Here is a 13,699-nt window from a genome sequence, read left to right as displayed (position 1 = left end):
CACATCTCACATTGTGAGGACTCATTACAGTCAATAAAACCAGGGACAAGCAGATGATTTGGCTCTCAAATCTGGTCCTACAACAAAGAAAGAGCCATTAAAACTTGTTATACCCGCAGAGGCAATAATAGTCACCATCTACCTCCTAAGGTAAACAATTGATTTTGACCGGAAACATAGAATCTGCTTGTTAACCTGCAACCGACCTATTAATGGGAAACATCATATGACCCAACCTTCTGGCCTTTGGAAAGTTTTAATATTACATTTCTAGACTCAAAACTCAGTCTGCTGTTCAACGTCCAGCCTGCAAATATCACAGCAAGACTCCAGGCTGACCAACAGCCTGCATCAAGTCGAAACCCCATCAAAGCCTGTTTTCTCTGGTAGATTACTGCCATCATCTGCTGAGCGGACCAAGTCTCTGTATACCAACCTCATCATCCTGCATCACCATCAACTTTAAAGGAATTCTACAAACCCTGCTTCAGTTAGCTGAGCCCCAACTGAACTGTAGCTCCTCCATAAAGAAACCCTCACTAAACTCTGACTTTCCGGACTCTGGCTATCATGTGAATTGATACCCATATCTGTAATGTATTTTTCTTTTAAGTTATTCAGTTGTAAAAACTCTTCTTTCCTATCTTCTTATTGTGTGCTTGTGCATGTATATTAAGTGGCAGCCATTCTCCAGGTTTGAAAGTATGAATAAACTATACTTCTGATTTAACACTGAAAATAATTTGCTGGAGTCACTTTAAAAATTGACTTCACAAACAGAGGGATTGGGCAAACACGCCACAACCTATTTCAAAAAATTAAAACAACTCTGCTTATGGATAGACGGCAAGAAAATAAAGGAGTTCAGTTTTGCCTCTCTGCTCTGTCCATTCCACACAACAAAGACCAGGGTAATAAATTGGGGAAAAGCCAATTTACAGAGGCTGAGATTCGAACTTTCAAAAACTAAATTGGACTATAAAAGTATTGTTGAACATAAATAGGAAACATTTAATATTTCCTGTTTTTATCTATCTGCCTCGATGGGATTTTAACTATTTATTTTATGTTCATAGATAATTTTGTTTCATAATCCCTCTTTGCCTTCCTAATTATTTTTTCACGGCTCTCATAATCATTTCATATTCTCCCTTAACCTGCTCTTCCCCGCTGTCCATGTATTTAGGGTATGCCTCTTTCCTTATCCTCAGTTTTTCCCTGGCCTTTATTCATCCATTGACTCATTAGTCATTAGTTTGCTCTTTGGATGACACATTTCAAACTATTGTAAAATATGTCTTCCTTTCATTTCTGACCTGGATAATTTGGCCTTAAAATGGTGGACATTTACGAGCATCTGCCACTTTATGGAACTTTCCTCAGCAATTATCCTCTGACTGACCTCAAGATATGTCATTTCCTCACAGAATGTACCTGAGCATGTGGCCTTAAAGGACAATTAAACACAACTATATCTTACCAGCTAAACAACATAACCATGGTCCAGACACCAGGCTGCCTGCTGTCCATTAGCAACCCCACAGGAGATCAGCTAGTATTAATTAAACACTTGATTAGCTATTGGTTGAGCTGCTAAAACCGCAGACGTGATTCACAGACAATAGCAATTAATCTGATGCAGACAGTCCTGGATTTATATCAGTTTAACTCTGAGTGCCCTCACTCAGTATCTATTACATATAGAGCTTAATGTGAACGCACAGTCTGGAGCTCAAGGCCTCATTTAATGAATTCTCTGAGGTCTGTGAGCCATCATTAATAACCAGAGATTGAATTGAGTTTTGCTTTGTGAAGACTGACGAGATTTCTCAAGTAGACCATCCAATAAAGCTGGTTGAGGAGAGGCACACTGAGTAATTTGTGTGGTTTTGCTGCATTTTAAGCGAGGTACATTCATTCTGTAAGATATTTACAACATCTAAAATGAAACTACCTTCCAGAACCTAACCTTATATTGATCCCAGTATAGGAGAAGTACTAATTCCTCCATTACTGATTCTGATGCATATTTACGATCAAAACTAATGCCCCAGTGCTGAATTACATGTTGTGTGTATCTATTTCTTTCCTGAAGTCAAATACTTATACTACTGTTACTGACTCTGATACAGGTACAAGCTTGGAGCAAAGCCTGGTTTCTGGAACTAGTACAGGTCCACAATCAATACTGACATTTCCTGCTATTGATGCCAATGCCATGTTATGATCTCAATACATGTCCAGAATCAACACCAAATATCCCCATTATTGATGCAAGTCCAGGATCAATCCCGTAAACCCCAATACTCACTCCATTATAGATCCAGGCTTAGCACTGATACCCTGATAATTAATAATTACCTGGTAACAATAAGTAATTAATGTTGGTACACTTCTAGCCAGGACCAGTGCTGATAGACAAGTGGTGGTCCTGTGCCTGGACTATGATTGATGTCCCTGTCAATGGTTCTGATCCAGTTTCATGTATCTACATGTACTTTTACTGGTCCATTATCAATACACATCCAGAATCGTTGTAGACATCATGCCTACTAAGGTCAGGCCAAGTCCAGGATTGACATTGATAACCTAGTGACTGACCCCTAATCCAGAACCAGTGCTGATGCCCTTGCTCATGGCTCTACACTCTATTGGTGGAAGAGCAACAAGGTTTGTCTGTGGTCAAGGCTCTAACTTATGAGGAGAGATTTGCTCAACTGCACTTGATTCTAATGCAAATGGAAAAATGCTGAGATGTAGGTGTATGTGGGGCTTTAGACACTGGCTATGAACATAGGACCAGAATCTTACATAAAATGAACAACTCTCAAAAATAACCTGAAATAGAGCCTTGGGGCGGGAATACTGCACAACCCGCTGCTGTGTTTCGCTGCGGTGGCAGGTGAACCAACTTCGGGATCTTCTGGTCCCGCCATTGTCAATAGGATTCCCCAGTGAATGCTGCCCTCATCGCCATGAAACCCGCGGTGGGGGTGCGTCGTTGACGGGACCGGATGATCCCGCCGGTGTGAACGGCCGAGAAGTTCCAGCCTAGATATTGCTACGAGGTTAAAGAATTACTCCAGAATAAAGGAGGCAGCCAAAGTAGGAGTCTGTCAGAAAGCACGACTCCCATGTAAACATTGAAGATGTCGTGTACAATTGCACTTAAGCCATTAGGCTGTTTTGCACATCAAATCATGGGTAATTGATCACACATTACATTATTACTACACTTTAAAAGTACTTCGTTGGTTGTAAAGCACTTTGGGACATGCTAAAATCTTTGAAGGCACTTTGTAAAATGGAAGTGATTATTTCTTAAGGGACTGGCCTACCAGATTCCAATCTTACATCTGCAATGTGTTCCTACCACTCACAGGAAGCAGTTACTGCACCTGAGTCAGCTCCATGCATGTCAGGATTCTGAAGGAACTGACAGTATATTGCGCTACTACTGCTGACATTCTTTTTGGTCAGTTTTATTTCTGGTACTGCCCTGGTGCGTGGTTTAGTAAATGAGTCATGATGTAGGGATGCTGGCGTTGGACTGGGGTAAACACAGTAAGCGGTCTAACAACACCAGGTTAAAGTCCAACAGGTTTATTTGGTAGCAGTTTATTTGGAAAGCTAGTGGCTTTTGCTACCAAATAAACCTGTTGGACTTTAACCTGGTGTTGTTAGACTTCTTACTTAATAAATGAGTGGCAGAGAACGGACAATGAGAGCTGCCAGATAGCATCAGAATTATACTGTCTAGAACTGCTGCTTTATGATGTATTAAAACTAAAGGCATGAGAGAAAAGCATTGTCTCCGGAGGTGGTTGCACAGATATTATATCAGCTTCTGAAACACCTGCACACAACAGGCAGCATAGGGATGGCACTGCCGTTTGCCATATAGGTGACTGCTGCTGTTAGTTTTTATGTCTCAAGCTTCTTCTAATTCAATGCACAGGACATCACTAGGATCAATAGACTCCAAATGCTTTACTCAACAGGAGCAGCAAGGTGGCACAATGGTTAGCACTGCTGCTCCACAGCACCAGGGACCCAGGTTTGATTCCTGGCTTGGGTCACTGTCTGCGTGGAGTTTGCATGTTCTCACTGTGTCTGCGTGGGTTTCCTCCAGGTGCTCCAGTTTCCTCCCACAGTCCAAAGATGTACGGGTTACGTTGATTGTCCATGCTAAATTGACCCTAGTTTCGGGAGGGATTAGCAGGGTAAACATGTGGGGTTACGGGGATAGGATGGGATTATTGTTGGCGCAGGTTTGATGGGCCGAATGGCCTCCTCCTGTACTGTAGGGATTCTATTCTATAACTTAATCCCCCAAATGGCAACAGCAGGGTGAAGGGCTGTCAATTTTTGACTTTAATAAGCATAGGTGATGACTGTTAATGATCCAGTCCTCTGGCCACAATGGTCCATGTCAATATGAAAGATCTTCTGCTTCACTAGCTGAGCAGTGACCACTGGCACAGTGTCACACAGGTCCACGAGTCCTTTTCAGGGAGCACTCACAATGCTCTCGTTTGAAGGTTGTTATCTGAGACGCGTTTGAACATGAAAGCAGATGGGCAGGAAGGCTTCTGGAACATGATGGTGACCTTCTTCAGCCTTGACATTCTTACTACACCGATGGTGTTGAGGAAACAAGACTCACTTCATACACTTCACCAGCCATCAACCAGGGGTGGGGTTCCAGGTGCTGTGTTTACACACTTCATCTCCTGTTCAGACATTTGTTTTGTCATCCATCCACTTGTTTTTGCCAGCCGTTGTTTTGAACAAGTCCTCAAGTGCCAGACTCAATTCATCAAGACTTTAAATAAATATGATGGCAGTGCCCAGAAGATCTTGAAGGGTTGACCATTCAAGATTTGGGCAAGATAAATACTTGCAGTCCTCCGGCATGGGACTGGAAAATATATCTCAGGTCTTTACCTTTCTATCGTTTCCTACCCATCAACTTTTGAAGAGTGTACCCTGCTGTACAACACAACATGGGCCTTGTTTCCTCGAGCTATATCAAGCTTTTTTTGTCTGTAATCAGCAGAATGGACAAAGCATTGGGATCTTGCTGTGTAATTCTCAAACAGATTATCCCTGCACTAATGCAGAGCCTCGATTAGTTGAGCTTAAAAAATAGCATCCCAGGCAATTTAGAAGTCCGGTTGTGTCAAATCTTCCAATGGAAATCTAACTGCTAACTTGAATAGGCTCGTAGAACTGAAAATGATGTCCAATGAGCTTGGGTTAATCCAGACAATTCTTGAAGAACCTTACCATCAAAGGCTAAAATAGTAATTGCTCACAGTGACTGAACACAGGCATATGGGCAGCATCGCTTCTGATGTTGCACGGTTGGAGGTTCTACTGCAGCAGGTACAGTAAAGGAGAATGGCCCTATTCAGAACTGAAGGCCAATACATCGCCCCTCTCCCACTACACCCCTCACCCCTATCCCCCAACCAACAACATTATAAACACTCAGGTCTGTTTAGAAGGGAAAAGGTCAAAAACTGGGTCTATGTAGTTACCCAGCTCCCTTTGTGACAGGCTCCAAATGTGAAGCATTTTCCTGCTGTCAGGCCAAATGCACAAAGAGAAATAATTTCTTTCTGAGGGTCTTTACAGTCTGGTAAACTTTTCAACTGGGCATCTGGGGCTATGCAAATAACAAAGTCCAAAAAGACAGGTGAGTTCAGGGCACCTTAGATCGAGCCCATTTCAGATGCTCGTTCTATGGGCAGAATTCTCCCATCTTCACCCCAAGTGCAGTGGTGGCACCTGTCCACCCAACCGGAATGGCGGGATCTCCCGCCAGATTCTGTACTTGGAAACTCATTAATTATGCACAGGTGAGTTCCCCTCCAACTCTCCTGGCAGATCAGCAGATGATTCATCTCCTGCTGTCAGCTGGTGGGCTCAAGGGTCTCAGTGCCATATTTAAACACCAGTCCAGAATCTCACATCACTCTCTCCAGCCCACCTGTCTTCCACCAGACTATGCAGGATGTAACAACCCAGAGGGAAAAGGCTAGCAGCCTCAAGAACAAGTCTGATCCTCGATTCAGCCTCCCTGGAGCCCATGCCCCACTTGGACCTCTACCCACCACATCTGGAGTCTTCGTGCATCCCCATCCAGCAAATAATGTAGTATCCCTTTGACCTCCCCGTTTGTGAGCTTCACATGCAGCTTTGTCCAGACCTTAGCTTCCCTTCCCTCAGTCTTCCCTCTGCCTCCCATTTTTCATCATCCTGGTGCCCTCCTTGCAGAATCCTCCTTCCACAATGCTCCCCTTGTCTGCATCAGGCCACCAACACCACCCTCGCATTCCCACCCCTTGTCAAACTTTGGACTTTGTGGTGGCTGCCTGCGTCCCACAGCACTGGTGTGTGGCACCAGGGGTACCCCCCAACCCCAAGCGCTGCACTGAACCGAGACATGACACAGGGGTCAATGGGTCTTGCAGCAGAGTGCAGTCCGTGAAGAGCTACTCAGCACAGAGGCAGGAACCGGTCTGGCCCTGGTTCAGTGCATCAGGAGCAGCACGGTAAGAGGACAGAAATTCGTTACACTCACCCCAACATCTCTGGTGAACTGAGGGCCGCCTTGTGCACACCGCTCCTTGGCAATCAGGTTTGACGCCAACGTAGTTTCACACTGGCATGATGCAAGGTTGGGAAACCTGACGGAACACCGACGGGCAGCTGCTTAATGAGCATTCATGAGGAGCAAATGAATGCAAATGACGTTCGTGCCACCTGCCAGTGGGATGACCGACCTGTCGTTAACCTGCCATTGGGAAAATTGCAACATAATTTTACACCGGTAGGTTTCGGACATTTTGGCTTTTGCCAGATTCTCTGTTCCCCTCCGCCACTAAAGTCGCCACAGGGGGTGGGAGAAATCTGCCCCAGGGGAAGGGGGAAGGGGAGGGTGAAGGAAAAACCCACAAAACAAAATGTAGCCTATATGGTTGTTAACATTTGAATATAATGTGTCTCATCAGGTGGAGAATGCAGTGAAGGACGTGTACGATTTTCTATATGATGATTTCACGAGAAACAGCTCCGACTATTCAAAAGAGGATTTGATAGCCATTCACTCAACTGTAAGTAATGGTGCAATCTACTTCCACTGTCCCAGGCTTCTGTTATAGTGGAGATACTGATCGGAAACTATGAAATGAAGATATTGCAGAGCTCTGACAGCGTGGCCTGCATTTATATAGCATAAATATTCCAAAGTGCTTCTCAGGAAGATTATCAAACAAGATTTGGCACCAAGCGACATCAGGAAATTCTAGGATGGATCACTGAAAGAGATCAATTTTAAAGCAAGAGATGGAGCTAAAGTGAAGAGGCTTAGTGAGGAGGATTTCTGAGTGTAGCCACTCAGCAGCTAACAGAACAGCCGTCAATGGCGGAGAATTAAAATCAGGAAAGCTCAAGAAGCCAGAAATGATGGAGCAGAGTGATCTGGAAGGAATGTGGGCTGGAGAAGGTTACAGAGATAAGGAAGGGCAAAGCCATGGCAGGTTTGAAATCAGGGATGAGGAAGTTGCTAGACTGGGAGCCAATGTAGATCAGCAAGCATGGGGGTGATAGGTGAATGGGACTTGCTGTAAGTTAGGATAGGGACAGAATTTGGCATCGGTTCAAGTTTATGGAAGATGGGAGGCTGGCCTGGAGAACATTAGAATAGTCAAGTCTTAGAGACAACAAATACATGGATCAGAGTTTCAGCAGCAGACAAGCTGCGGCAGGGCCAATGTTACAGAAGTGGAGCTAAGAGGTTTCGGTGATGGTGCATGTATGGGTTGGAAGCTCACCTCAAAGTCAAACATGACACTGTGGTTGCAAGTGGTCTGGTACAACTTCATACAGATGCCAGGGAGAGAGATGGAGATGATGCCCGGAATTCTACCACCTCGCCCGCCATGGAATTGACGCAGGCGAGGGTCAGACAATGGAAATTTCTGTTGACCTCGGGCAGGAATTTCCGGTCTTGCCCGAGCGAGGCCTTAAATCCCGCCCGACGGCTAGGGAACGGAATTGAAGTAGGGACTGAGGAAAATGACTTTGGTCTTCCCAATATTTCATTCGAGGAAATTTCTGTTTATCAATTACTGGTTGTTGGACAAATAAGGAGACAAACAAAATACAATGAAGAGCAATGGAGGGGTTAAGAGAGGTCATGCTGAGATACAGATCAGCCTGGTTAGCATACATATAGAACCTGATGTCGTGTTTTTGTATGATGTTACCAAGGGCAGCATGTAGATGAGAAATAGGAGGACAAGATAGATCCTTTAGGGACTGTAGAGGCAACACTAGGAGCAGAAAGAGTAGCCATTGCAGCTGATTCTTTGGCTATGATTGAATATAGATAGGAGTCTAACAACACCAGGTTAAAGTCCAACAGATTTATTTGGTAGCAAACGGTACTAGCTTTCGGAGCGCTGCCCCTTCGTCAGGTGAGTGGGAGATCTCCCACTCACCTGACGAAGGAGCAGCGCTCCGAAAGCTAGTGGCGTTTGCTACCAAATAAACCTGCTGGACTTTAACCTGGTGTTGTTAGACTCCTTACTGTGTTTACCGCAGTCCAACGCCAGCATCTCCACATTATGATTGAATATACCATGGAACCAGCCTTGTTGATTAAAAACTCTCAGCTATATACAAAGTGTATTGAAAATATATGTGAATGGAATTCCTTGGCCTAGGTTTTACAGTCAATGGTGGAATGACAGCACTAGACACTGACCTCAAAGAAAGTTGCCCACAAAGATCTAGTGCAGTCTGTGCTGTGGATTTCCCCTTTTCCAGTGTCAATTTGAGTTTGGCACCAAGTCAAGGGGATTTCCAAGTTTCCTGCAACAGTGATGATGTCAAGCAGAGTAAACAGCCAATTAGAGACATCAAGCTAAGAAATAAAATGTGCTGAATTTGCCAATTTTAATAAGAGTTTACAGAATAAATGATTGCAAAATTGGGTTACTGTAAAAGCTGAAATATCATGAACAAACTTTAAAATATGTATATTTAAAAAGTGATTTTTTATCATAATGAAGGAATTTGACACCTTCACAAATATAAAATTGACTTTCCAAAGCGAGAGACGCTTTTCAGCAGCAATTATAAACTTAATACACTGTTAAATTCCCAGTTACACTTCATTCAACGGGGTGGTAATATTCCAGAGAGACTAACGATAAGGGTAGTTCAGTGCAGGTGGGGATGAGCTTTCAATATCTCACCCTGTGACGCAGGGGGTCAGAATAATTTTCTTCAAGGGCTCCTCCTGGGCGTCACGGTGGCACAGTGGTTAGCACTGCTGCTTCACAGCACCAGGGACCGAGTCCTATTTCCGCCTTGGGTCAGTGTCTCTGTGGAGTTTCCTCCGGGTGCTCCGGTTTCCTCCCACAGTCCAAAGATGTGTGGGTTAGGTGGATTGGTCATGCTAAATTGTCCCTTAGTGTCAGGGGGATGAGCAGGGTAAATATGTGGGGTTATGGGGATAAGGCCTGAGTGGAACTATTGTTGATACAGGCTTGATGAGCTGAATGGACTCCTTCTGCACTCCCTCGAGATTTTCTCGAGGGATACGTTTTGATTTTCTGGGGCTCTTTTTTGATTCTCACTAACTCCTTTATTAGGTGATGCATCCCATAGTAATGTTAACCTCTGTATTTGTGTTGCATTTATTTCAGGGTTTCCTTCCTTAGATAATATAACGCAAATAGCCAATGGAAAGACTTTATAATATGCGACACTCAAACTAAGGATTAATCAGATCAAAATAATATGATAATCATGTGTCAATGCTGGATTAAAATTTTTTTAATTTTATTTATTCTTTCTTGGGGTGTGGACATCACTTGCTGGGCCAGCATTTATTGCCCATCCCTAATTGTCCTTTATTTTGCAAAGTAAGACCTTTATTTTGCATCACGTGGTTTGCGCAAGGGTGATCCTAACAAAACCAGAACAGAGAAAACCTATCATAGAATCATATTATAGAATCCCTACAGTGCAGAAGGAGGCCATTTGGCCCATCGAGCCTATAACAGCACTTTTGATTGAAATGGAAGTTTGCATTATAATCAAAAGTGTTCATCACCTGAATACAGTTCCCAATTTACTATAATAGACTATGATCAGATTCTCCTAAAATTCCAACTATTTGATGCAGTGAAACAGAACTCAGACAGGCAGAACAGTTTAGGGAAGTTAGTAAAGGATTAATCTTCATGGTTCTCTTTTCATTTCCCATTGCCTCCCATGTCCCCACTCTCCACCACAGTGATGGACTTTATCTCCACTGGCTCCTACCCATGTTCTCAGTACAGGTGGCTCTGCAGAGCCTGCTCCTGGCCTCCTTTCTGGGCCTCTAAACTTTTCCTTTCTTTTTTTTTCCTAACCTCATCCCGATCCTGGAGGATGTCGGACGTTCGACTCACTGGCCACCTTGGCCCTGGAGAAAGTGGAATGATTATGTTGAATGGGTCATCACAGCCCCTCCAGTGACAGGGTTGCCTCCCTCCTGTCCTTGCTTGTTCTTCCAATCGAAGCTTCTGTCTCTGGAGGAACAGCAAGAGTGGGAGGGTGGGAGCCTGTCATTGGAGGAGCTGGAGCAACAGCGTGAGTCTGTGATTGGAGGAGCAGCTCCTCACAGGCTCTGTCTCCCACGCTCACTCGCTGCTCCTCCAATTAAACTGCATGTTGCTTTCCCGATCCCTGGGCCTGGGCCTGCCCCCTGTTTATTTGAACCCTGCTGTGGCGAGGCTTGGTATCACCTATGGCAGTACCTGGATTTCTGTGTTGCACTGCTCATGTGCAGATTCCAGAAGGTGTTATCCATCTCAGAGGAGGGCGGATGCTGAAAATTTCATCATTAGCATTCCTGCAAAATCTGCACCAGTATTTTCCTTCAGTGGGTTAAGGCAGGGACTGGCTCCTAACTTTGTTTTCAGTACAGGTGGCTCCATAGAGCCTGTTCCAGGCTCCAGGCCTCCTTTCTCGGCCATACGTAGGCAGCTCACTATCGTAGCTGCCAAGATTGCCACAGTGACTCCATTTACTTGTGTAGACATCAGGGGAAAAGTTGTTCATGTCAGACTTCACTGGTTCTTCAGGGGCAGGTATCACCCTGGGCCATCGTCTGTGCAGCCCATTCAGCTTTCTTCAATGACATCAGTGAGGAACACTACATTGGTGGCAGCCAATGGCACTGCCTCACCCCCTAAGGAATGGACATAAACCTACATAGCACCACTTCAATCATCCCTGTTCCCCCACAGCTTCTGCAACAAGCTCGGCAAAGCTGCAATGGCTTTGAGGTCATTCCCAGCAATAAGAGAAGTGTGGTGATAGGCAGTGAAAGCCCATCATGAGGTAAATATCACCTGATTAACATTCAAACACTTTTATTTTCCTTTAGTTCAGATTGCTTCTGTTTTAAAGGATCATATTAAAACTCCGATGAATGAAAAAAAATGCTGTGAGGCGACAACAGCAGATAGGGAAAGATAACCTGGTATTTCAGTTAATTACAGTACTTGTTCAGGGGCCAAAACCACATCATATTGCAAACAGTTTGTAAGACTTCTTACTGTGCCCACCTCAGTCCAACGCTGGCATCTCCACCTTATGTGTTGGTAGTGGAGGGAGTGAAAGATTGATGTGTCAACTTCCTTGGCTGCATCTTTACTTATTTCATTTTCTCATCTCCCTCTTTATCCCACTTTAATACTGCTTAAAAAATGGGCTCCCCATTGTCCTGCTACATGGGATTCCATGATAGAGGAACAATACAACAAATAGTGATTATTTCTGATATCCTGAAAAGACTGTTGTGCAATGGACAAGCCATATAAATGCTGCAACAACAAGGACAGGTCAGAGGCTGGGATTCCTGTGTTGAGTAACTCACCTCTTGACTCCCCAAAACCTGTCCACCATCTACAAGGCACACATCAGGAGTTTGATAGAACACTCTATGAGTGCAACTCCAACAACACTCAAGAAGCGCGACGCCATCCAAGACAAAACAGTCCACTTGATTGGAACTCCATCCATCAATCTTTCACTCCCTCCACTACCAACACATAAGGTGGAGATGCCAGCGTTGGACTGAGGTGGGCACAGTAAGAAGTCTTACAATACCAGGTTAAAGTCCAACAGGTTTATTTGGAATCACGAGCCTTCGGAGCGCTGCTCCGACATCAGGTGACTCATATGTTCATATCCGCTATGAGTTGAGAGGAAGCAATTGTCCAATAGGCCAGTGAAGAATATTGAATAGCTGGAGGCTACTGGCCAGAGCCAATGAACATTTGGCGGAAATTTTGGGAAGGAAATTTTGTAAATATCTCACATTCACACTCTCCTGCTCCTTTAGATCCCACAGGATTGTTTCAATAAAGTGAAAACGGTATTTAATTTGTCTTTGTCAGACCAGACTCCTTTTCCCCACTGTAAAAATGATGGCTGGAGCTTAATGATGTGATTGGACACAGTTTCCATTTTTATTGAAGAATTACAACAGCCTCAGGCAGCCTGCATAGTGGAGCTGGATGAAGTGAAACACAGTAGAAACGGAATGGGAAAACAGTGGGTATGTCAGGTTTAAAATCTCCTCTTATGTGTTCCTTTGGATAATGAGGCAATATGGAGTCTTCCTGCACGCTACCATTAACTTGCATTCAGGTTGTTTGTGCTCAGTCGTCACATGAACATTAATAGAATGGGGAACTCTATCTACCTGTGCTGGCTATGAGGTTAATGTGAGCATCGCTAATGCCCGGCTGGGTGCCACCAACCATGTCTCATATTCTGGGCAAATGAAAGTTGTTTGCCCTTCCCAGCTGCAATGGCTCGGACAAAACAGTGGCATAAAGCTTCACGTTGTGATAACCCTCAGGGTGAAGGGAAGAAACACCCTGGCCCTAGAAATTGTTTGGAGCACATTTTTCTTGCTCAGGGACATTTCAGTGACAAAAAGGAAAACAGCTCTTCTCTGACATGCCCAGCTAGCAGCATCTTGGTGGATATATGCAGCACTGGAAGGAGTGACAGGAACCGGACAGAATCTTCTTTTCCTATGTCAAGCAGCACATTAACAGCCCTTTAGAGGAATCACTATCTATAGCACTTAACTTATTGTAGGTTCCTTTGCTGCAGCAACCATCAATATTGTAGGAAAGTGCAATTAACAAGTTATGCTGAGATGCTAAATTAGCATCTCCCCAGCAAAAGAAATGACTGCTATGAGCTGAAAGCTTTTTTTCTAAAAAAAACATACACAAGTTTTCACTGAACTGCAGACAGGGTAACTTGCTTTAAGGATCCAAATTCAGCAGCTGCAGTGAGCTGATAGTGAGAGTTACCATCCTGTTGTGTGGCATCTCATTAAACTTAACTTCTCCTTTGCAAGAAAGCTGTGGCTAGGCAGTTACACACGCACTCAGAATCCTGACCTTTGCTGTCCAATGGGATGGCCCACATAACCAGCAGAACTTTGCAATTTCAAATCTTGTACATTCTTGGCAAATGCACTCCTCCATGTGGTGTGGAGATATACGTGCCAGGATCTCGAGACTCTGGAGTGTGCTAAGTTAGGTGATTCAATTAGAGACAATAGCAGAGTTGGGGTGCCAGCACCCATAGACTAGGAAAGAATTAGCCA

The 13,699-nt window shown here is 44.2% G+C and overlaps 1 protein-coding gene across 1 annotated transcript in view; it reads left to right on the top strand.

Moving 5' to 3' along the window:
* Positions 1–13,699, top strand: part of LOC144498808 (tetraspanin-32-like) — a 73,364-nt gene that overhangs the window by 50,598 nt on the left and 9,067 nt on the right. The window contains exon 5 of the mRNA XM_078220505.1: positions 7,020–7,121. Within this exon, the coding sequence (XP_078076631.1) occupies positions 7,020–7,121 (102 nt within the window). The remainder of the gene's footprint in view (positions 1–7,019; positions 7,122–13,699) is intronic.

Source organism: Mustelus asterias, chromosome 9, assembly GCF_964213995.1.
Source record: "Mustelus asterias chromosome 9, sMusAst1.hap1.1, whole genome shotgun sequence".
NCBI lineage: Eukaryota > Metazoa > Chordata > Chondrichthyes > Carcharhiniformes > Triakidae > Mustelus > Mustelus asterias.
Note: the sequence above shows the minus strand (reverse complement) of the source record. Positions and strands in the feature narration are given on the sequence as shown.